This window comes from Carassius carassius, chromosome 24 (genome assembly GCF_963082965.1).
Source record: "Carassius carassius chromosome 24, fCarCar2.1, whole genome shotgun sequence".
In the NCBI taxonomy this organism is placed as follows: Eukaryota; Metazoa; Chordata; class Actinopteri; order Cypriniformes; family Cyprinidae; genus Carassius; species Carassius carassius.
Window position 1 is genome coordinate 22,367,199 of NC_081778.1, and position 24,576 is coordinate 22,391,774.

Sequence of the window (24,576 nt, forward strand, 5' to 3'; positions counted from 1 at the left end):
ACACTGAGTAAAGTCGTAGCTTTTGCTATTTTTGGACCAAAATGTATTTTCGATGCTTAAAAAATTCTAACTGACCCTCTGAAGTCACATGAACTACTTTGATGATGTTTTTATTACTTTTCTGGACATGGACAGTATACCGTACACACAGCTTCAATGGAGGGACTGAGAGCTCTCGGACTAAATCTAAAATATCTTAAACTGTGTTCCGAAGATGAACGGAGGTCCTACGGGTTTGGAACGACATGAGGGTGAGTTATTAATGACAATTTTAATATTTGGTGAACTAACCCTTTAAGAAAAATCTCATTCAAAGCCCACAACTAAGAACTAAATAATCCTGAAAAACTGTAACACTCGTTGTTATATATACATCAATTATATATTATTAATAATTATTCTTATTATATTTTACTCTTATCATTCATTTTCTTATTTGTGTCCACTACATTCAGCAAATTAAGGATTTAGGAGCCATGAAACACAAACATGGCTAGCTAGCTCCCTCACCTGGTGATATTGTGATGTTGGGTCCAGCAAACAATAATGGATTATGGCTGTCATTCCTTCTAGTACAGTCAGAATCAGGTCAGGAGGGATACACAGTGCCATCCACTGGGGCCTAAAAATACACACAGCATTCACAAACACACACTGGCTTTCCCTTCATAAACAAAGTATTACTTAAAAACTCAAATTATTATAATAATTTATACTCCCTAAAGTGCATTTTAAAAACTGCCATGACATTGTTAGGGCAATAACTGAAGAACTGATGATGAACAGTGCCCTCTTGTGGATTTAAATATACTACCACACGACATCAATCAACAATAACCAAGTTTTTTTTGTCTGTTTGTTTTTTATGTGTTTGTGATTATACTGTTTATTGACCATTTAAAAAACCATTTAAAAGCTATAATCAGGTCCCTGGTGCATCTACAAACCAAGGAAACGTGAAAAAGATTAACCCAGTAACTTTGTTTTGGTAAGCCTTTTTCTGCAAGTCTCTGAGAAAACGAGCACTTTCTCCCTTGGTGACCTGGCGAAGGGATCTCATTATAATATTAGCGCCCCTTAATAACCAAGGAAAAGTGAAAAAGATCAACCCAGTAACTTTGTTTTGGTAAGCCTTTTTCTGCAAGCCTCTGAGAAAACGAGCGCGTCCGATTTTGCTCCCTTTGTGACCTGGCAAAGGGATCTCATTATAATATTACCGCCCCTTAATATGTACGTTTATACCCACAGTGCCGTCATTTTGATTTCGCAAGCAACAACGGTGTACAATAAACACGATAATCAGAACAAAACAGATGTTTTTAGCAGGTTGGAGCTGTAATGACCCAGTTCTTTTCTGGAAAAGGGGGCAGAGAGCAGCAGCTCATTTGCATTTAAAGACACAGGCCAGAAAAACAGTGTGTTTCTGCATCTACTCAAGTAGCCATTTTCAAAATATAATAAATTATCTATAGGGTATTTTAAACTGAAACTTCACAGACACATTCTGGGGACACCAGAGACTCATATTACACATTGTAAAAAGGGGCATAATATGTCTCCTTTAAATACAAACAGCTTTTTGAACTAGTGTGCTTTGTAATATGTCACTGGATGAGTACCTGGTGTCTGTGAGGCCCGTCTCATAGCGGTATTGCTGTATAAGGTTGTCGAGGTTTTTGCACAGTTGAAGTGCAACAGATGCAACTACTCGCCGGAGCACTTTTCCCATGTATGGGAGCGTGGCTGTGATAAGTCCAATCCACTGTGGGTGCATCTTGCAAGCATGGTGCTGATGCAGGGCTCGGATCACAGCACACAGAAACATGCCCTGAGCTGTGATGGGTTGCCCATGCAGGTATTGCAGGGAAGTCATAGGTTGTTGTGGGTTGACATGCTCTACCTCACCTCCAATCAGCTCAAACCCAGCCCCGGGGCCATTAGGTCCTCCACTAGACCCAGTCGACCCCAGACCTCCCTCACCACCCTCATCCACTGGGATCATCACACGGTGCTCCAACACCACCAGGCTCTGCAGCAGACGCAGGAGTTGTGACTGTATGGCACTGCAGTTGTCCAACTGGTCCTCTGACAGATTGATGACGCTGTCTTCTGAAAGGCCCTCCTCAACCGCAGCCACATTGGTGCCACGGACACGGTGCTCATGCCACTTCTGTACACTAAAGATGGTGGAAAGCAAACAGTGTAGCACAACCTTCTGCACCTTGCATTTAGACAGTACGTCACAAATAAAGCTCGCAAAGCCCTTGGCTGAGCCCCCAGTGACTTTGACGAGCTCACTGAAGAGCAAAGTCAACACCTCCACACTGGTCAGTTGCATGGCATGGTTGCCTGCCAGGTCCTGTGATGTGGCGGCCACATGGGCCGAGTAATAGCTGCGCAGAAAATAGAGGCAAAGGGAGATAATGATCTCCAGGAACATGGCACTTCGAAAGGAGTGGGAGTGCGAGTCCTGTGAGATGGGGCAGTAGAAGTCTTTCCCCATGACAGAGACGCGATGGCGTGCTAACAGGTTCTGCAAAAGAGAGAGCTGTGGCGTGTACGTGTTGTTTATGCTGGTGGTGGAGATGGCACTCACAAATCCTGCTGGTGAAGCACGTAGCATTGCTGCAATGGCAGAGAGCGCATGTAGAGTCCGAGAAGAATCATAAAGCTGAAGATACAACAGCACATGCTGGTATAGGGGATGGATGTTAAAACGAGCAGGTGACCCAGAGGTGCGAGATCCTCCCGCCCCACCACTGGGTGAGCCTATGTCACTCTCAATCTCTGACACCTCCCCTTCCCCACAGCTGTACCAGTTTTCCAGGTCAAGACTGTCACCAAAGAAGATGTTGGGTGGCCTGCTCTTTTCGGCCTGATTGGTCTTGCGTCTCTCTTCATCTTTCCTCTTGACCTTTTTGATTTTGGGCTTGGCTCCTGGGGATTTGTCAACAAGACGCTCCATAATCTTGCCCTTTAGGCTAAGCTGGGTGCTGCTATGGCTGCGTTTGCGGTGCGGGTCATTAACCTGGAGACTCTGCTCGTTGGCAGCACTGCCACCACCATCCGGCAGTGTAATAATCGAAGGAGAGGAGCTATGACGAGCAATGCCTTCCCGATGTTCCTCTTCCCCTGAAGCATCGATTGAGGCCACAGCCAGGAACTCCAAGGTACCCCCTGCAACCAGTTCTGGAAGCGTTCTAGGTTGGGAGTTGGAGAAGGGGGCAAGGGTGATGCATGGCCCACTGGACGTATCAGTGGATGAGTTGGAACTATCAGAGTCTGTCTGAGGCCAGCCATCAGGAGTTGGTGTCTCAGAGGATTCTTTCTCCACCATTTGCACCACCCTGTCCACGATCTCAAAAATCACAGCAGACACTGCCTTGTGCAAGGACTCTTCCTCTAATGAAACAGATTTACATATTACAAGATCAGATATATTAACAGTGCTACCACCTCCTTCCAGTTCATCAAAGCTGCCATTGTATACAGTGGATGACTGAGAGCCGCTTGAATCTGTGCTCTGGGGCTCCCCCTGCTGATCAGGAGGTTGATATTCACCACATAGCTGCAGGTTTTCACTGCTAAGACTCAAGAGAGAAAGACTGTCACTCAAAGGATTAACTGTCAGACTAAAGGGTTCCATATCATCCAGTGGGAGGCATCTACTACATGCTTGGGCACTCCTGTGGCCATTCCCTGATATCTGGCTATAATCTGCAGAGGAGACAAATGTATGTTTGTTAGAATATACTTGTTTTGATAAATACATGTAGATCCTAAATCTAAACTGCTAGAAGAATCCTCTTACTTTCAGTACAGTCCATATCTGTCATGTAAATAGGTTCAGAGCACTCATGTTCTGGTGGGTTGGGAAAGACCTGGGTCCAGTGACGCTGTGCTTGAACCCGTTGTATGGATACACGATGGGTTTTGGGGTGCAGAAGCAAAAGCAGTAGAGGTTCAAGAACCCGAGCTATGTCATGTCTCTGCAAAACCTGGTTCAGCCAGGCCCTGCCAACAGCACTTGCAGAGCCATCCCAATAACTGAGGCTATCTAACATGATAAACAGAGACCTACAAGAGGAAGAGAACAGTGATGTGATTGAACAATCAGTGAATATTGTCTTGAGATAATTCTCCAAGCCATATTGGTTTTTGCATCATTAGACTTCATCTACCATAGAAGTAATGTTACCTGTCAAAGGTCCGATTAAAAGGGGAGGACTTGGTGATATTCAAGTCTCTGGTTAAGTGCCAAAGAACTGAGAATTTGACATGTGCATCCAGACGTATTCTCTAAAATAAAAGTTGGTAATAGACGTGAAAACAAATCTGTCCATGTATAATTGTGCAACTCTTTGCCAATTGTTAGTGGGGTGTCTGTGGGGTGCATGTTATGACTGACCCTTTCATGATGCATAAGCTGCTGGCTAATAACATCTTCACAAATGCTTGGAGAGGGAGCCAAATTGTGAAGCTGGTAAAAAAGTTCCACACTACGCTTGTGGTGCTGGGGGGTCTCCTCTCCCAACTGATTCCATAAAATAAGCGCTACACTCTACAGGAGAGAAGTGAGAAGGTGATCAAGATAGAAGGAAAGACTACAAGTGAATGCAAATGAGTAAGAAAATAATGCACACCTTGAAGAAATTGGTTTTCTCTGCAATGTACTTCAAGATACCCTGTGTGAGTGGCGGTCGAATCACCACTGCAACACGCCCCTGGCTAGGACTCATTGGCTGGCTCGAGTCTGGACTTGCCACACGCTCAGCTGTCACCATAGCTACAGACTGTGTGAGTCCAACAAGGTCCATAACAAGTGAGATAGCCACTGCTTGAATACTGAAGTCAGCAGCGGAACGGCATGCATCCATCAGGGTCTGAAGCCACAACGCTGGCTGAACACTCTCACCTGTTGGACAAGCATTGGCACAATACAAATATGCCACATAAAAGGATTGAGTGTAAAACAAACCCTGCATTTAAATAAATTTTACTCATTAACTGCCCCTAAAAACATTTGCATTAAATTAATGTATAATCAATGTGAAAAACACAGATTGTGCATTTATGTATGCAAGGAAGGTATACTGAAGTGACACCAACATTTTTTTTCTTGAGTTATGTTTCAGGGTGGCAGAGAGAGTGACAGATAACAATGTCCTGATCAGACCTTGGTAAAGTTAAGGGTTAAAGTTAAGAAATGGCAGCAGAAGATCATTTTACCTGCCTGCTCCTCTTTAGTGGGTGATGACTTCAGGTTGCCCTCAGCAATGTAGACTGGAAAACTGGAACACTCCAGGAAGAGCTGGCAGGCAGCCGTGAATGCAGCCAGACACTCCATCTGCTCAGAAGATACCTGCTCCTCGAACCCACTTGTGCATTTTTTATCAGCCACCACTGTTAGAGTGTACATTTCTGCACTGCAGCTCTTCCCTGACTCTTTCTGACCACCTGGGGTGATGTAAAGCCTCACTAGGCAAGAAAGAAACTGCTGGAAATGCTCAAGGCAGCACTGCATCACTGGCTTGTCCTGGGGCTTGATGTGGGCTGAACTACTGAACCCAGATTTGGGCTTAGGCTTGAGTTGGACAAGTACATCTTCAGGGCTGGATGCATCATCCTCGGGTTGTTGCATGTTATCTGTTTGCTCCCGACGTTCTGCCTGGTACTGGATGAAGTCAGTGAATCCACTTTCTGACAACTGACTGCTGGAAGCATTCTCGCCATCATCGAATACATCAGTACTGCCAGACACTTCAAGGGAGACTGGTAAAGACTGAAAAGAGGGAAGGAAAAAGTTTATATTCATAACTCTGCAGCAATGCATTCAGAACACGGTCTCCTGACACCACTGTGCAAAACCTAAACAGCTTCACAGTCAAGGTAATTTCATTCATTCAAATGAAATATATTGGATTTATTTTGATATTTTTAGTGGAGGTACTTTGAGTTAGCATGCAGACAGCATGTTATCCTACACGGTTTGCACAGTAAAACAAAGTAAACATGTTTAAAGTTAACCTCCTTAAAGCATTGTGTTTCATCTCAGAGTGTTTTTTTTTTTCATCGCTCATCCACATGTTCAATTGTGGTAAGCTCTGTGCAGTTGTTGTTGATTTTAATACTAGTATGTATCTTGCGTACACATTTGGTCAGGTAAGACTGTAAGCAGCCTAATTATAAAGGGCTTCCTAAAGGCTGACTATTCGGGCATCCTACCAACTAGTCGATTAGAAAATATGTAGTTTTGGGATTTGCAAAACTACATAAGACAAAGTGTAAGACTGCAAGAGATGTTCTGGGCAAGAAATGGCTTTCTTGCCCAGAACATCTCTTGCAGTCTTACACTTTTACATGAAGCCCTTCCCATCACACTGTTGGCTAGAAAACATTCAGACGTCCACAACTAAGTGGTTCCAACCGGGTAGCAGCACAGAGCCAGACTCAGGTGGCAGGCAGTGCACTGCATGAGCCCCAGAGGAGGAAAAGGCGAGAGCTTGAGAGGTTGGAGGCCAATTTCACCTGAGTGGAAATGACAGACTCTTGGGCCTCAGAGGTTAGATTTGGCTCTCACTAGAGAAAGGAACTCAACTGTGCTTGAATGTCTCATCCCTATGCCCTTGCTTGCTCCCCCTGCGTGGAGGCACCATCCAGGAAGTCTGGCATAATTTCGATGAATCTTCACTTAAGATAGAGACACATAGTCCTAGAAAGGTTGCAAGCAGGTCATGGAGCACACACACCCTAACAAACGTATGTCAGGAGGAAGGACTATGCTGTCTATTGGCTCCAGAACAGGGAGTCAGTGGAAGACACGCACCATCAAGCAAAAGGATGGTTGTTTCCAGGCCAGTGCTTGTATAGTAAACAGGCCATATTTGCTTGCCTTTAGCAGACTAATGCTGTAGGGACTGCTTTCATAGACTTGTTGACAGAGTACTGTTGATATTGGCAGTTAGATAAAGTACTGAGTGATGTACAAAGTCAGATAAGAGTACATTTCAGCATTGAATTCTTGACAATTAAGTCAAGCTACTGTTTAATCTGCACTACATATTCCCTGTGTGGAAAGCCTAAAGACATTGTACATGAAGCACAGGGCAGAGATGAGAGTGACTGTTTTATGTTTCAGTCAAACATCACAGACTGTCTGTGCACTGGTGCCAATGTTTTTCCCTTGTTGGGTTTAAATCAAAGCTTCTTAAAACCACTAAAATTCAAACTTGATTCTATTATTTTCTTTAGATTTATTTCATCAGTTACCAAGGGAAGCATAAATAGTCAGCATTTACATATAAAAATACTAATAAATAACTAAATAACTAATAAATATTAATTACTAAATCAAATGTTCACTGAAAACTCACAATTCTCACAATAAATGTTCAAAGAAATTATAGAAATAAAGGAGGTCCACCCTGGTGTTACCTGCAGGTTTGATTACTGGACAGAGATCTTTTTTAAATATATATCACAGCAACTGCATTTACAAAGCATTTTCCATTACTCGTTTCTCCTGACTTTTTCAAACGTTTGTTTGAATTTTTCAGGTCTGGAAATCACACATTTAAAATACCCATATATATTTCTAGGTTTTCCATGACCGGAGGATCCCTGACAAATACAGGATACAGATTTTGGAAACTTATTTTCAAGATAGCATTCAAAAAAGAAAATTCTAGATGATAAAATATATTTTAGAGCTGCGCATAACAAAAGAAACATTCTATTGACATTTTCATGTATTTTCCAGGTTTGTCTGTATTTTTTTTTATTTTGACAGGTTTGTCATGACTGTATAAACTCTGCATATATTATGCTTTATTGTGCTTTATATTATGCTTAAGTTTAAAATGTGCTGTTAAAGATTAAATTTATATAGAAAGTCAGTCATATATGTGAAAAGGCTTGGAGTATGTATTCAATGAACATGTTTTAATTGTCTGCTCTCACCCTTTTCTCATCTTTGTCTCTAGCGGTAGGGGTAGTTGCAGCAGAAGTGGGACCAGAGGGCAATACAAGGGGCGACACCAGAGGGGGCTGGACTTTGCTGAGGATCTTCGAGCAGAGGCGCAGACAGTGAGTAAGCTCTCTGAGGCCCAGGACCTGCAGATGTGTGGTAAGAGCGGAAACCATCCGAAGCAGCAACTGAGGTAGGTGCTCTGTCTGGATCTCAATGTACGTCTCCTAAACAGGCAAAAAGAGAGAAAGACACGAGTGAGGTTCAGTTCTAAGTTAATATTAAGGCAGCTGGATACAGCTGCATACATTAAGAGTGATGGTTAACAAAACCGCAACAGCAAATGAGAAGAATTTAGGCTTTATGTGAGGAGTAAAGAGGGGTCACAAGCTTTTTAATTGGTGAGCACATGCAAGTTTATGGTTCTACCTTCTGCAACATCCATAGATAAACATGATGAGCAATTTTATCTGAACATTTTAGAAGTATTATAACTATATAATTTAATATAGCAGCACAGAGACATTTTCATTTCTGTTTCAGTCCGCTTAACTATTTTCATGGCATTTCAGATCAGAGTATGTGAGGAGTGTGAAGCTGAAGTGGTGTTTATTTTTATCTAGAGCAAGATGAAGGATTTTTTTTTTTTTTTTTTTTTTTTTTTAAATAGAAATAGAAAACCTGAAGTGATTACAGGCACTTTAATATGGATGTTTCTGGGAAGGTAGCCAAACAATTAGAGTGAAGTGAAGTTGAGGTGAAGAGGCAAGTAAGAGCAGTACCGTACCTGGCAGATAACCCTCATGCTTCTAGTAGGCTTCGAGGGAAGAAAAAGAGAGCAGAGATTTTCAGACAGACAGAAGCAAGCAGAGGCCAGAAAACACACTTCAGAAACCCTGATTGGTTCAATCGCAACCAGTGTTAGAGAAACTAAGACTCTAAAACTGATCTCTGAAACTTTCACAAGGACATCAACACATAAAAAATTGTACACGTGTAGAAAATGTCTAAGCTAGGAGGCTAAGACAAACTTAGCCACTAAAATGTTTAAGTAGTTTAGTTGCCTATAACTAACATACAGAAACACCAATGGAGATTAGACCATATAAATATCAACATGTTTACACAAATGTACGTTTCTGGCTGTCAAAAATTGACATTCAAGTTTTTAAAGTAGAAAATGGGTAATTGGGAAAGATAAGCAGGAATCTAAACATTTCAATTGCTAAATTATCATATCCAAGTGTAAAGTTTACCAACCAAAGATACAATGTCCAACAAGAAGTCCACCAGCTGACAGAACTCAACCAATGAGCGTGCTGACATTTCAGAGCTCACAGTCTTTCCAGGGTTATGACTGCTCTGAGTCCACCTACAAAAAGAGAAAAAGGTTAAGTAAGAATGGACCAAAAATGCATTATATTTTTCTCCCGTTATCCCACAAACCTGCAGCACTCCTCAAACCAGCATGCAATATAGTCCCACATGTAGTAGGGCTCAAAGGAGTTAAACAGGAGGTTGGCGGTTTTAATGAGCTCTGCTGTTTTCTTGTTCTCTCTTAATTTGCTGAAAAAATAAGACCACAAAAGATAAAGTTACACTGAAAATATTGCATTACAACTGCATAACTGTAAAAACTATAAGTGAAACTATTAAAAAAGTGCGGACCTGCTAAGCTGAGTTTGGTCTTTGCTGAAGGGGCTTTGGTTCTGAAGGTCCAACTCAGCTCGGCACTGTGTGTGCAGTGTGCGAAACACTTCAATCAGAACATCCTCTAAGATCGCTGGGCCTAAATAAAGTGGACAAAAATGTATCAAGGCAATTGCAAGCAATCATTGCATGAGTCTAGGCTTTTGTATACCAAAGGCATCATGTAATAACAGCTGTACCTAACTCAGGCTTGTCGAGAAGGCTGATGAGAATGCGAAATGGCTTTAAGTCGTGCATCAGGATGCTCTCCTCCTCCCCTCCTCTAGCCTTCCCCTGCAAGATCCCCACCATGGCCTACAAACACACAGACAACTTTAGGCATGTACTGACGATAAAATCCTCGCCAGTAAGGGTAACTAAACAACAATGTACAGTGTGAAAAACATTTATTTGAAATCTTGCTGAAGTGTACATTTAACAGTGTTATTAATTAAATTATTCAAGTTCTTAAAAAAAAAGAAAAAAAAACAGGGGCAGGCACAACTATTAATCAGTTGCAGAGTGGATTTTGAGATGATTTTGATTAAACATTACAAGGTTATATATATATATATATATATATATATATATATATATATATATATATATATATATATATATACATACACACTATATGTATACTATATATATACACTAGGGCTGGTAAGCGATTACATTTTTTTATCTAATTAATTACATGATGTGGTGATTAATTAATCTAATTAATCGCGCATCAAATTTGGAGAAATGACTCTGAAAAGATAATTTAAAGTCAACAGAGATTACAAAAAGCAGGTTCAGCAAGCATTTTTTTGTTTGATAAAATCTATTATACTCTTTTGGACCATGTGAGTAAATGATGACAACTGTCATTTTTTGGTTGGGTAAACTATAATTGTAATAATTTATTTTCTTCATTTTATTATTATTACTATGAAAATATTAAATTATGTCTTTAATGAAACGATACTCTAAATAATAAACTAAAACTGCCAGTAGGTGATGGTAAATGTCTTAATGATTAAGTCATTGAGTCATTTATTCATTCCTTTGATTTGTTCAAATTGCTGATTAATTCAAGGGTGAAGTAAATGGTTCTTTATGAATGGTTCATTGAATCATTAGGCTTGTTTGACTTATAGCGCATCATCACCATCAGACCAATCGGTGTGTGACATCAAAGAACCACGAGAGCTTTAGAGAGCAGACTACTCCTTGTGCTTTTGAATCGCCCTTGCAGTACTTTGATGTCATACACCGATCAGTCTGTGCAGCGCCGCGTAAAGCCAATACGACTATGGCCAATGGTTCAACGTGCTAAATGGTTCACCAAATTTCTTCAAAACATGGATTAAGAAATGAAATGCCACTGTGGGTTGCTCGGAGATTAACAGTTCTGATTTGTCTTTATATTTTGGTTGGTAAAATTGAGCAAAACAGACAACACTGTGTCTAAAATAACACAATATTAACTTCTCAATGAACTGTTGTATAAGATGAGTATCACATTTGCACTCGTGTGATTTTGCACTTAGCCTAGTTCTCGTGTGATATTTCTTAACTATGTGATGTAAATATGAGACAAAATTTCAAACAGGGGCATTTAGCATATCCTGAATTTTAGGTATATTCTCTAGGCTCCATCACGCAGTTATTGATCCGCCTCATATTAGTCATCAATCGATTGTATGAAATGGCAGATCATCCACATAGGTCTGGGGCAGGACAAGGGCGTTAAATGCGTTAATAATTTTAACACGTTATTTTTCTCCAGAATTAATTAATCTAATTAATGCGTTAAATTACCAGCCCTAATATATATACACACACACACACACACACATTAATCAATCAATCAATCATCTAAAGATCTATAAAATTCATTTACAAAATAGACATTTCTTGCAGACTTAAAAATGTAACTTTAAGTGAGCATTAGATGACAGCAAAGTTAATCTGAATGTAACAAAGTATTCAAGATAGATTCCTTTGCATTTCCCTTGAGAAAAATAGTTGTCTCCATTATACTGTGAATGCCTGTGCAAGTCTTTAGGGATTTCACACTTGGTCTAACGCATGACTGCACAGACAGAGGAACAGACGGTCCCTGCAATAACCTACTTCCCGAACAAGGGAGATCCAAACAAGTGGCCCAAAACAGATGGCACACAATCAAACAATTCCTCCTCCCATAAAACAAGAGAGGAAAATGCCATAAACAAAACTCCCCCCGATGAAGCCAAAAACTCAACCCAAGGGGTAGCAGGATGTTTTAAATGCATGGCACTGAACAGGACTGTCCGTGCTTGCACTGGGACCAGTGTCTCACTGCAAACTAAACCATGCACACAGACCATATGGAGAGAAGTGAAGCCTCAGAGTGGCCTATTGAAAAAATGTGTGCATGCACCTGTGTGCCACTGCAGACATAACAAAAACAGTTTGAACTTACAACAAAAGGAAACTCAGACAAGAAGGAAAACTTTTGAAGTTTCTTCATTGCTTTTGATTTCTCTATGTCTGGAAATATTTGTTTAGAACACTGAACCACAGAGATTTCTGAAGTTCCATTGGTGCTCAGAGGAGCCCAAAACAACAAAATTAGCCACATCAATCCAAAATTTGGATTTCACCACTAATACAAAAAATGGGGGATACTCGCGTGGTTTGCACTTTATATTCTGCTTTGTACTTATACATTTGACTTTACCTGAATGAGCATGTCCTTGGAATAAGTGTTGAAGTAGTGTGTGACGTGCTCTTCTGGGTTACTGAGTCGGGTGCTACGAGGACCTGCTTGCACACCATTGTTATCAAAGCCTGAAAACGCCACCAAGAACACAATTAGGACACTGACAGGAGCACAAAGATGTTCAGTTTTCCTAGACACTTTTCTTGACTTCTAGAATATGATACCAGGTTACTTGTAGACATACAAACTTACCGCAATGTTCATCCACAGTGTATGGACAGCAAGTAAGAGAAACAAAATAAGGTCAACCAAACAAAATTACAGCAAATTTATGTTGTTTCTATAAAGTTGTCAAATTAAGTACAGTGTACCCTGCAACTAGTTAGTTTGTTAAAGGGTTAGTTCACCCAAAAATCTAAATTATGTCATTAATAACTCACCCTCATGTCGTTCCAAACCAGTAAGACCTCCATTTATCTTCGGAACACAGTTTAAGATATTTTAGATTTAGTCCGAGAGCTCTCAGTCCCTCCATTGAAAATGTGTGTACGGTCTACTGTCCATGACCAGAAAGGTAAGAAAAACATCATCAAAGTAGTCCATGTGACATCATAGGGTCAGTTAGAATTTTTTGAAGCATCAAAATACATTTTGGTCCAAAACTAGCAAAAACTACTACTTTATTCAGCATTGTCTTCTCTTCCGTGTCTGTTGTAAGACAGTTCAAAACAAAGCAGTTTGTCATATCCGGTTCGCGAACGAAACATTCGGGTTCATTACACCGGATCTTTTTGAACCAGTTCACCAAATCGAACTGAATCGTTTTAAACTGTTCGCGTCTCCAATACGCATTAATCCACAAATGACTTTTTTAATGTGGCTGACACTCCCTGAGTAATTTATTTACTCAAACAGTACACTGACTGAACTGCTGTGAAGAGAGAACTGAAGATGAACACCGAGCCGAGCAAGATAATGACTCGTTCACAAGTCAAGAACCGGTTGCATCGTTTTCGGATCACCAGTAGTTCTTTCGGACAGTACGATTCAACAAACCGGTTGAAGAAACCGGTTCACCGGTTCTTTCGTGCTCGACGTAATGACGTCATTAGCGATGATTGCCCTTGATTCAAGCCTTCGGTTTACCCGCGCTCATAACATTAGCACAGAATCAGTTCAGAATCAATCACCAAAAGAATCAGTTCCGTTCAGACGCTCTGTGTGTCGGTTTGCTTCACCCTGAATCACACATGCGCAGTATCATCAGCTCCTCGGTTCTCGAATCGGACACGTCCGACAGAAACGGTTCTTGACTTGTGAACGAGTCATTATCTGGCTCGGTGTTCATCTTCAGTTCTCTTCACAGCAGTTCAGTCAGTGTACTGTTTGAGTACATGAATTACTCTGGGATATTGGTTTGTTTTGACTCAGAGGGAGTGTCAGCCACATTAAAAAAGTTAACAGCTTAAGTCATTTGTGGATTAATGCGTATTGGAGACGTGAACCGTTTAAAACGATTCAGTTCGATTTGGTGAACTGGTTCAAAAAGATCCGGTTACGTCAAATGTTTCGTTCGCGAACCGAATATGATAAACTGCTTTGTTTTGAACTCTCTCAACAACAGACACGGAAGAGAAGACAATGCTCAATAAAGTTGTAGTTTTTGCTATTTTGCACTAAAATGTATTTTCGATGCTTCAAAATATTCTAACTGACCCTCTGATGTCACATGGACTACTTTGATGAAGTTTTTCTTACCTTTCTGGTCATGGACAGTATACTGTACACACAGCTTCAATGGAGGGACTGAGAGCTCTCGGACTAAATCTAAAATATCTTAAACTCTGTTCCGAAGATAAATGGAGGTCTTACTGGTTTGGAACAACATGAGGGTGAGTTATTAAAGACATAGTTTTGATTTTTGGGTGAACTATCACTTTAATTGTCTTTAGTGAGCAAATTCTTTCATAATTGCTCATTGGCTGGTTTTCCAAGGAAATTTGTTAATTTTTTTTGAGCTAATGTACATCACTGTTCAAAAGTTTGGGATCAGTAAGATCATTTTTAAATAAATGAATACTTTTATTCAGCAAGGGCACATTAAATTGATAAAACATTAAAGAGATTTACAATGTACCAAAAATTTATATTTCATTTAATATATTTATATCATTTAATATATTTATATCATTTAATATATTTATTATATATTATATTTCTTTGGGACATAACAAAAAGGTAATTTGTAATAATAATTCAAAATTACCGGCTTGTATATATGCAAACACTAGCAAAACTGTTTGTTGGCATATCTTTGGAATGGAATGGCATTTCATTAGAAACAGGGACAAAAATAAAAAAGATGGATAGCATACAGTTTGTGTGTGTGTGAAGTGTAAATATCTCACCCAGCAGCCAAGCATACAGTCTACGGTTCAGGGACATGTCTCTTCTTAGAACGACATGAAGAGCTGCAGACAGAATTCTGATCATGTCTGGACGTGTAGCCTGAAATGAACAGTAAGAGTATAACTCATCTTAGGGTTTCATTTCTATGTCAAATACTTCAAACTAACATTTATATTTTCTGACTAGTGAATTACTCATAATTCATACCAAATCTACAAATATCTGTTTCAAAGGTGGACAGGTCAATTTTTGCCACCTGAGAAGCAACACTGCAAGGTCTTTAAAGGTTGGATCTCGGAGAGAACTATTAGGAAATATCATTGGGACACAATGAGAGGTAAAATAATTTTTAAATCAACATTTGTTACCTGACTCATATGGAAGGGAAAACAGAAGAGGATAAGATCCAGGGTGCTCCTCTGCACTAGCACACTGGAATCCTGTACAGATGTGCTGACTGCTTCCACCTGATGAAAACAATATTATAAACATCATGTTCCTTGAGAGAGAAAAACTCAGTGGTGTGCAATGGTACAATTTCTATATTTTGAATCATTCATTATTAAGGCTGTTTTGCTTGCATTATGTCTATTGATCAGGGTACCATCAGTTCGATGTCACTGCCAATGATGTACAGCTGGTCCTCCATGGATAGTTTTCTGTTAAGGTGCAGTAAGACGAAGGACACTCCAGGCAAGCGCACAGCAGGGCTGGTTAAGATGCTGCCCCACAGGGCACTGTAGAAGGCCGGCTGCTCCACTGCTGCCGCCACCTTTTCTAGCAGGGTATTGGTCCTTTACACAACAAATGAAATGGGTTTAAAGATTAGAGATGCACAAACAATATATCAGGAAACATATCAGTTGTCAGCTGATAGTAGAGATTGTTTTTCTTTATCTGTATTATTCAATATAGGATATATTTTATATTTTTTGAAGAATATTTGAGAGTATTAGAATATACAATACAGTTCAAAGGTTTGGGGTCAGTACGTTATTAAATATATATAGTGAGAGAGAGAGAGAGAAAGAGAGAGAGAGAGAGAGAGAGAGAGAGAGAGAGAGAGAGAGAGAAATATATATAGATGGATCACATGACACTTAAGACTGGAGTAATGGCTGCTGAAAATTCAGCTTTCCCATCACAAGAATAAATTACATTTTTAAATATATTAAAACAGAAAATAGCTATTTTAATTTTTTATAATATTTTACTATATTACTATTGACTAAATTTTTGTCCAAATAAATTAAGCCTTGCAGATTCTAAAAGACTTTCTTTAAATGGCACAGTAGTGTACATATTAAATAAACACGAAACTTGTATATTCTAGATTAAAAACCTTTTATTTTACCTGTCATAATACTCTGAGCCCTCCTCCAGACCAGGCAGTACACCTGTCAGGAGTCCCTGCAGGCCTGGTTTAAGAGTCTTCCCCAAGGGCAGATAGTAGGTCTCATATAAACCAAGTAATACTGGCTTCACAGACATAGCAGCATTGGATAGTAAAGGGAAGAGGCCAGAACTGAGGAGGAGGGTGAAAAGGATATATTAGGCACTAAAAGTCACTAACAAAAAATAAAATCACTCTTTCACAATCTCTACCTATAAAGGAAAAGATCCTTTGCCAGGCGCTTTGGTCCAATGATCTTGAAGATGATTTCATAGGTCTCCAGGGCCTTGCGGTGAACTCCGCTGGGAAGCGCCGGGTGGAGACATTGGGCAAGACGCTTTCCAATGGTCAACTTCTTGGGTACAACCTGATACTTGCCATTGTTTTGCAAGACCTGTCCACAAAATACATAAAACTAAGATCAGTAAAGTAACTGCTACATTTGGAAGTGCTCCTAAATGTGATCGGGGTTTGGGTTGGGGAGGGGGAGTTGAGTAGAAAAAGACCTTGTTGAGCTTCCCGAGCGCTGAGATCAGATCGGCCCATTCGCTGGAGTACTCAAAGTTTTTAAGGGCCTTATCTACCGCTGCTACATAGTTCCTGTATTTTGAGTCACCGAGGAGCTCCAACTCCTCTGCATTCATCGTCCTTCAAAATGGGACTAAAAGCCGATTCCAAGGTCACATACGAACATCACACCTTCAGTGTAAAGGAACAAAGAAAAAAAGGTTTGCACAAAGGTTAAACTCAATCAAAAGGACTGTACTCAAAGAGAAATATTATAGTGTAGATCACATGCTTGATAATGAAAACAAAGAGGTCTCACACCCAGATTCCAGTATACTCAACATCATCATTTACTCATGCTCACATTGTTTTGAGTTTCTTTCTACTGTTCACCACAAAAGAAGATATTTTGAATAATGATGGTAACCAGTTGACGGTAGCCATTGACTTCTACAGTACTTTTTTTTTAATACTATTGAAGTCAATGGCTACCATCAACTTTTTGGTTACCAACATTATTCGGAATATTTTCTTTGGTGCTCAACAGAAGAAACTCATACAGGTTTGGAACAACTTGAGGGTGAGTAAATGATGACAGAATTTTCATTTTGGGGTGAACTACCCCTTTAAGCTTCAGTGCATGGTATATTTTTTACACTCAACCAAACACATCGGCTCCGTTCACTGTCACTGGTGAAAATACTGTGAGAGGCTGCTGAATTATTAACAGGTGCGACTCAGTTGCAGGTGATCCACTTTAAAGCTATAAAGGGCAAAGAATAACAACAATAAAACACTGACTGGGGGGAGAATATATACTGCCATATTTTTCTGCACTCTAATTCGCCCTTATGTTATTTCCCATGTTACTGGAAACATTAATTTAATAATAATTTTTTTTAAAACTACAATATAAATGAAAACCATGCATTAAATCGACAGGTTAATCTCCAAAACATCACTTATTCACATATTGAATTGGAACACATATTGTTCCAAACAATAGGACATATAAAGAGCAACCTCAGTCATCATTCACTGTCATTTTCTACACAATAAAAATCAATGACGACTGAGGCTGTTGTTCTGCTTGGATTCTCCTTTTGAGGTCTATTAAAGAAACAAAGTCATAAAGGTTTGGAAAACACGAGGGAGTGTAAATGATAACAGAATTTCTATTTGGGGACTAACTGCACCTTTAAGTTGCACCATAACATCCCAAAGGTTTTACTACAGCCAAAACCAAAACAAGATCTTAAGCTTATCAAGCTGAAGCCTGAACTGAATTACATTCAAAAACCCAACAAACTGTGTATAAGATCAATGCATCTAGCAGGCTGATTGTCACTGATCAGCTGATACTAGGGAACAAGGAACCATTATGTGACGAGAAGGCCCCTATGTGACCCTCAAAAGCAGTTAGCTAATGTGACAATGACGAATGAGTGGTTCATGGTAAACATATCTCCAAATCTCTCCACTTGGTACTATATTTCCCTCACACAGTGAGAATAACCATCCAAACACGATCATAAACACACGCTAACAGCTAAGCTACTGTGCGTTCGCTGTAGAGCTGCCGATCCTCTCCGGTGAGCTGCTGCCGCTGCTTACCGTTGTCAGTCGGACGGAGATTTTTTTTAGAAGTTCTGAGCTGTGGGGTCTGTCTGTTTTTGTTAGTCTTGTGGGCAGGTGGATGGATGGATAGATAGATGGATGAATGGCTGAACGGATAGGTAATGAACGACGTAACGTTACGGCCAAATGCGACGTCGGTGGTGGGTATACTGACAGCAATACACGCTTTCCCGAATGCCGCTGGCGAGATCACATATCTGCTTTCAGTAAAGCCATCTGTTAAACTGCAGCGTTAATGTTGACAATCTGCGGATGAAACCATTTTTGATGAAAGTCGTTGACAACCAGGTGAAATGCTTTGTTTTGCGCATGCGCGAGCAGTTCCTGGTTTAAAAAAACGAAAAGAAATACGTCACTCTTACATAATAAAGGTCCCCATGTTGCGCTATACAGTCCTGACGTCACTTTGTAGCCAGACACCGGAAATCTTTTTTTTTTTTTTTTACGGTCGATTTTCGATTTATGAGTAAAATAAGATATGTGGTTAATATTACTGGAAGAGAGTTTCACGTTTTTTTCTACGATGTAAATCATACACAACATATTCATACTGCAACGGTGCTTTTTAATATATTGTTGTTTAAATGTGGACTACAAACCGAGGAGTTTGTAATTATACATCTACTACTGCTTTTAGCTTAAAAAAGTCTTATTATTCAGACTGTTTTGAGTGATTTGAATCCAATTTCAAATATTGAAAGGTTGTTTCTTCAATTAACGTCTGTTTAATCAAAACCAGTAACTTAATATAATTTTGTTGCCAGCTGATGGTGCTGCCGAAAAACAAAACAGAAACCACTGCATTCGACGTTGCGCACTTTTATTTCCAAATAAATAAAAAAAATAAAAATAATAATAATTAATTAGTTATTAAGACATTAGCTGAAATATCCACAGGCTAAAAGTTAGGGTTGAGTTGAACCAGGTAATAGTTAATATTGCCCCCGGATTATTTATAACATATATACTTATAAAATATTTATTTATCCTTCTTCTTAAATCAGTTTTTGTGTCGTTTTGTATTCATGTACTGTTGCTATCGGGGTAAATCAAATACTGCATGCTAAACACAGAATGTAAACAACAGTGAAAACGTAAACACTGGCATATGTAAATAATTTAACAATAGAGAAGTTGACATTGTCGGCCATTGCAAGCTAGGTGTTCATGATACAAACCCGTTTCACCGCAGCCCGAATTTTACGTTTGTAATAAACATGGCTTCAAACAGGTTTATTATTATTATTCTTAAGCAAACATCACTTCAAACACCAACCATTTCTTGTTTCATTTATATGTTGTAAATTTTTCCATCTTATTTTTTGTCTGACATTAGTATCTATTAACAGATATTTCATTAATCTGCCTGTTTTATTTTTTAATTTTATTTATGTAATAATGATGCAATATAAACATTTAAAAAGTTGTACCTAAGTATATTCAAATATTTTCTCAGATTCTTAAAAATCATTGGGTTAATGACATGTCACAACATAAATCACCTTTATAAAATGTTTCCAATGGGTGCCATCGTCTACGTGAGCAGACACAGAGTTCTAGCCTGAACAGATAATCAGTTTCATGGGCCACACGGTAAATGGTTTCAAAACTCTGGACCGAATTCTGTTGAAGATTACTGGCAAAAACCAATACTTGTACATCACTAAAAGATTATTTGTTCACCTTTAAGTGGGGTTAATTAAACTCATTTTCACTGCAGGGTTTAAGTGAAATTTCCTCCAAATTCAGTAAAAAAAATAAGAAAAAGGCACACAAGCACAGTACTGGGGGGGAGGGGGAAGGAATTTTAATTTTTTTTAGACAACCAAATTAAACAATCTTTTAGTACATAACCAATTCTTACCAAAAGGGCTTTCAGGTTCCATTTCAAGTGACATTTTTAAGGTTGGGATAAATTCATAGCCAATTGTTTAGGATACCAAATTTAGGAAAAGGACTTTTACACATTCCATTAAAATTATTTACTTTTTACTTTAAAGGGTTAAACTATAATCTGGCAGTTCTGGAGGTGCAGCTTCATTGGCTTCAAGCATTGGCCCACGGAGGAAAGACCAATGACTTGGGGCAAATGTTACTGCTTTATGGACTCTGGATAAAGGGCAAAATAATGTGTTATAACAAATGCAAAAATATTAAAATAATCTTTTTACTTGCATAGGCAACTCAAAAACAATGTATAAAAGTCCCTTTCAATTTCAAAATATTTTTTTTTGCCAATTTTTTTTTGTTTACTTGCACATAAAGTTCGTTCTGCCCCTACATGGTGCCTTATATAAAATAAAAGTATTATGTGCAAGATCACTGGCAACAAATCACACAGTGCAGGGGTTTTGACGCACTATAGGCAAAATTATCTTTTTTTTAATCAAAATATTCTTCAGCAATTTAAAACAAGCCACGTCCTTAGCGTGACTTTTACATTCAGTGTTATTACTAAAAAATACTTTATCTGCAGGTTTCAAACGTTCCTGCACAAATGTACAATATGCTACAACATTTTATACATTTCATTATTTACATGGCTCTATTATACATTAAATCTCATCAGCTTTGTTTTGTCATCTTTAAGATAGCTATTAACATCACGTTCTGCAAGAGAGGTAGTTTCCACCACACTCACAACGAAGTGGGAAGGGGTGCTTCCATGACATATCCACAGTTGAAAGAGCAACATTGTCTGAAACTTTTGAACACAAATGAACAGCAGTGCAAGAATAACAAGTGAGAAAGGGCAGTGTGTGTAAGATGTCAGCCGCCTGCCTTCTTATAAAACAATGTAAACATGTCCTCACTGGACTTGCGCCCTATTTCTCAGTTCCCCTGTGCCATAATACACACATTCCATAAAACAATGCTTGCATCAAAACAATTACAGAGCAAACAAGGCTATGAGATGAGACCAGAGGAAACATCCAGCCTATGTTCTCGCATCATAACCCTCCTCCGTATGTTTGCTCTGTAATCATTCCAAAAGTACAGCCAAGAATTAAAAAAAAAAAAAAATAATCCAAAATTGATTTGTCAACCAGAACCTTGATATATGCTAATGCCTTACACGATGATTTATGGCACTTGTAACCAAATCTGGTTAAGCAAAGGGGGGCTTCCAACAGAAAATTGCTGATTACTTAGCTTTGGTAAACATAAAAAAAAAAAAAAAAAATTCTCACACAGTTTTCTAAGCTATGACATAAGGGACGCAAAAAAAAAAAAAAAGTGTTTAACGCTGCAATAGAGCTTCTGAACCTTGGTGAATTTCAACACCTATAGTGCAATGCGCACAGCGCCATTAAAAAAAAAAGTACAGGTGTTGAAAGCACAAGGTCCATTGTGCCACCTCATTAGGCTTAAGGGTTCATCAAATAACCTATGTTCACTTAAGTTTGTTCCCCTCCGTATTCTGTTTGCTTAGGTCTCCCTGCAGAACTAAGTCCTGTGGCTTTTACTTCCCAAAAAGCAAAATTAAAATAGATACCTGTAAATGCAGTATGCACTATAACGCTACAAATGCTGCTGTGCATAGCACCAAGAGGTTTCGGACACTCCCTGCATGATTAAAACTCAAGCTGAGAGTGTGCATCAAACCTCAGCAAGCGAAAAACAATGCGAGAAATGTTCAGAAAGCAAATGGTGTGTGAATTTAGTCTACTTCTAGGCATGGTTGAGAAGAAAAAACACACGGACTGTCACAAACAGCCATCAAAAAAAGAACAAAACAAAACAGGAGCATAACAGAGCAATGAGTTATTAAGGATGACATCCAGTTCATCATTTGTCATGGCATACGGCTCCGCTAAAAGATCTCAACCGCCCCGTAAGGCCACAGCGACGTAATAACTAGTGGAGTGGTTTCCTTTTTAAAAAAAGTTAGGTGATGGACATCGGGAGAAACATCTGCCTGCCAAATGGCCATCAACTTATTAAGATGCAAATCTAAAAATAGCTGTAAAATATATTACGCAGCTGAAGCATTCAAGAGGAGGGCGAGATGCCAAAGCAGAGCCTTCGTTCAAATATTGGCTTAAGAAAGCAGCAGTGACAGACCTTCTTAGGCCTGAACCTTCAGGAGGCTCTTTAACTGAAAGGTCATCATCTCACGATGATCGCAAGTGCCCATGGGAAGAGACACCCAGTGGCTCGGGGGCTTGGGTAGCACACTTGGGGATGGGGGCTCACTAAACTTGGCTCCAGCATAGTTCTGACCACACTGAGCTGATAAAAGTTTGCTCAGATGGGACACTGTACCCTCCCAATTCTGATCATAAGGTGTGGCAAAACGAACTGAGGCGTTCTTCATGTCTACAGCCGCGGCCTGCCACACCTCAGGAGACCAAGAGTAGTTGGTGCCCTTCTCACCCCTGCGATGGCTGTGGTGATGGGGCACCCCTAAGGCTCCTGAGGAGGCGGAATGCACCACTCCATTCTGGTCTCGACTCCTCTGCTTGCCCCTGCCAATCTGGTGGCTCTTCTTGGATGCTGTGCGATCTGGAATGTTGTATCTCTCGCCACCTCCCATACTGCTTTGATTGGATGTCACCTATGGGAAGACAAATAACTTGTTTAATGAAAGGGCAATACACAGACTTTGAATTAAAATGTTTAAAGAGTGCAAACTGCTTTAAAAACGGGCCTCAAATTACGACTAAACGGCCCGCGTTGCAGACTGACAATAACAAAGGGCTAGAGGCAGCGCGTCGCCGCCCATCCCCCACGCGCTTCCACTACTTACCTCACTGTTGTAGAAAAGTTGAGTGCGTGGTTGTCCTCAGTTTTTAATTTCTCTTCACCAATTGGGCTCCAGGTCCTCGAAGTAGTTGATCTACTTCTCGCTGCACATCTGTGTCCAGCAAGATCTGAAGTTTTCATGTGCCAGTGAGAGTTGTTTTGTCGTGAAACCGAGCTGAACATGAATTCACCTCGGCGCACGGTTCTCTAGAAGCCGTGGATCTTTAACAAAAGAAACCATGTAAATTATGTAACCTAAAATCTTTGCTGAATGCATTCGATTTAAATATAATGAAGTAACGAAAAATTGGTTTTCTTCACCATTATTACGTCGCTATATCAAAACTAACGTTAGCTGTTTGTGTAAAGAGTGATAATTGCGAGAGTAAACAATATGTTCGGGTCCAACAATAAAACAATAATGCATATAATTTGTCATTTAAACAATTATATAATAAACCTACGGACAGTAAGAAATACTTTGTGAATATAGTATTACATAAACATCTAACGTTAATATTGCTCTTTAATGCTCAATGTCTTCACGGTTGTCGATTTATGAAAAAAATATAATAATAAAAAAAAATCTGTACGTTCAGAATTACAGATTTCTATGATGTTTTACAAAAAAAATTTGTTTCAAATGATTTTAGAAAGGGGTATTAGATCATGATTTCTGGCCCCGGACCAAAACAAAGACTCTCGTACTCAACATGGCGTCTATACCGTCGACGACTCCCTATGTTTATAACTCAGTAAAAACCACCTACCGACTTCCTCAGGCTTTGATGGAAAAAGCCCTTCGTCTTCCCTTGGTATAGTCTGTCAGCTGTAGCTGTTTGTGGGGAAAATGTTTCCCAATATGTGAATCTTTATTCGAATCCGAGGCTAAAGCGGATCGGTATAACTCTCCTCCAGTTTGTCTCCGTCTAACAACAAAATGGATCCTCGACAAAGCCTAAGTAGTTCAGGCTTGTGGTTTGCTGACCAATCAGGGAGCAGAACTGCCGACGTGTGACCAATAGGAGCGATAAACACGCCTGTTGCCATCCTTCCTGCGTCACCGAGCGTTACGTGTTTATGGGGAATTTTGGTTTTCGGAGTTACTGTAATAACTCGAAGGCATAAAAATGATAATATGGTTTCTTCCGGTTGGTTTAATTTCAAAACGCAAACACTTAAGCGTTAACTTACTAAAAAATACCCATGACACGTCATATACAGTATAAGTGTATATGCCTTATAAAATTCTATAAACAGTGAAGCAGTTTTTAAAGGATTAGATGTCCAATTTACGTATACAAGAAGGGTTTATTTTTTAGAAATATTACTTTAAAAAAAACACCTAAAACAAGGACTCATCTGATCTAGTAAACCTTCAGACACTCCATATGTTGTGGAAAAGTTTAAAGAACAGATAAGTGATCGAAGATAAAAGACAAAAAGAACAGAATTATGCGTATGTCGAGATGCTGTTAAATCCATCGTGTATAACCAAATAAAATATTAGACACTTCGCAGACAATACCATAATCA

The 24,576-nt window shown here is 39.4% G+C and overlaps 2 protein-coding genes across 6 annotated transcripts in view; both read right to left on the reverse strand.

Moving 5' to 3' along the window:
* LOC132103207 (protein dopey-1-like) overlaps positions 1–24,576 on the reverse strand; it is a 430,292-nt gene that overhangs the window by 6,516 nt on the left and 399,200 nt on the right. The window contains exons 2-22 of one of the 5 annotated variants that reach the window (XM_059508111.1): positions 18,271–18,319; positions 16,656–16,848; positions 16,362–16,543; positions 16,111–16,281; positions 15,361–15,550; positions 15,125–15,223; positions 14,756–14,855; positions 12,366–12,475; positions 9,856–9,970; positions 9,635–9,755; positions 9,413–9,532; positions 9,227–9,338; positions 8,754–8,783; positions 7,960–8,193; positions 5,230–5,782; positions 4,644–4,915; positions 4,409–4,561; positions 4,199–4,299; positions 3,812–4,077; positions 1,620–3,717; positions 511–622 (exon numbers count right to left, since the gene is read on the reverse strand). In XM_059508111.1, coding sequence (XP_059364094.1) covers positions 511–622; positions 1,620–3,717; positions 3,812–4,077; positions 4,199–4,299; positions 4,409–4,561; positions 4,644–4,915; positions 5,230–5,782; positions 7,960–8,193; positions 8,754–8,783; positions 9,227–9,338; positions 9,413–9,532; positions 9,635–9,755; positions 9,856–9,970; positions 12,366–12,475; positions 14,756–14,855; positions 15,125–15,223; positions 15,361–15,550; positions 16,111–16,281; positions 16,362–16,543; positions 16,656–16,793 — 5,277 coding nt within the window. In that variant the 5' untranslated portion in view covers positions 16,794–16,848; positions 18,271–18,319. Of the gene's footprint in view, positions 1–510; positions 623–1,619; positions 3,718–3,811; positions 4,078–4,198; positions 4,300–4,408; positions 4,562–4,643; positions 4,916–5,229; positions 5,783–7,959; positions 8,194–8,753; positions 8,784–9,226; positions 9,339–9,412; positions 9,533–9,634; positions 9,756–9,855; positions 9,971–12,365; positions 12,476–14,755; positions 14,856–15,124; positions 15,224–15,360; positions 15,551–16,110; positions 16,282–16,361; positions 16,544–16,655; positions 16,849–18,270; positions 18,630–24,576 lie in introns of those variants that run through there. The other 4 variants (XM_059508112.1, XM_059508113.1, XM_059508110.1 and 1 more) reach the window with 4 other exon arrangements.
* On the reverse strand, positions 20,080–23,983 carry LOC132103202 (proline-rich nuclear receptor coactivator 2-like). The gene is made up of 3 exons (XM_059508104.1): positions 23,811–23,983; positions 23,045–23,262; positions 20,080–22,852 (listed from the first exon to the last, which is right to left on the reverse strand). The coding sequence occupies exon 3, from the start codon at positions 22,829–22,831 to the stop codon at positions 22,364–22,366; it is 468 nt and encodes a 155-aa protein (XP_059364087.1). The 5' UTR covers positions 22,832–22,852; positions 23,045–23,262; positions 23,811–23,983; the 3' UTR covers positions 20,080–22,363.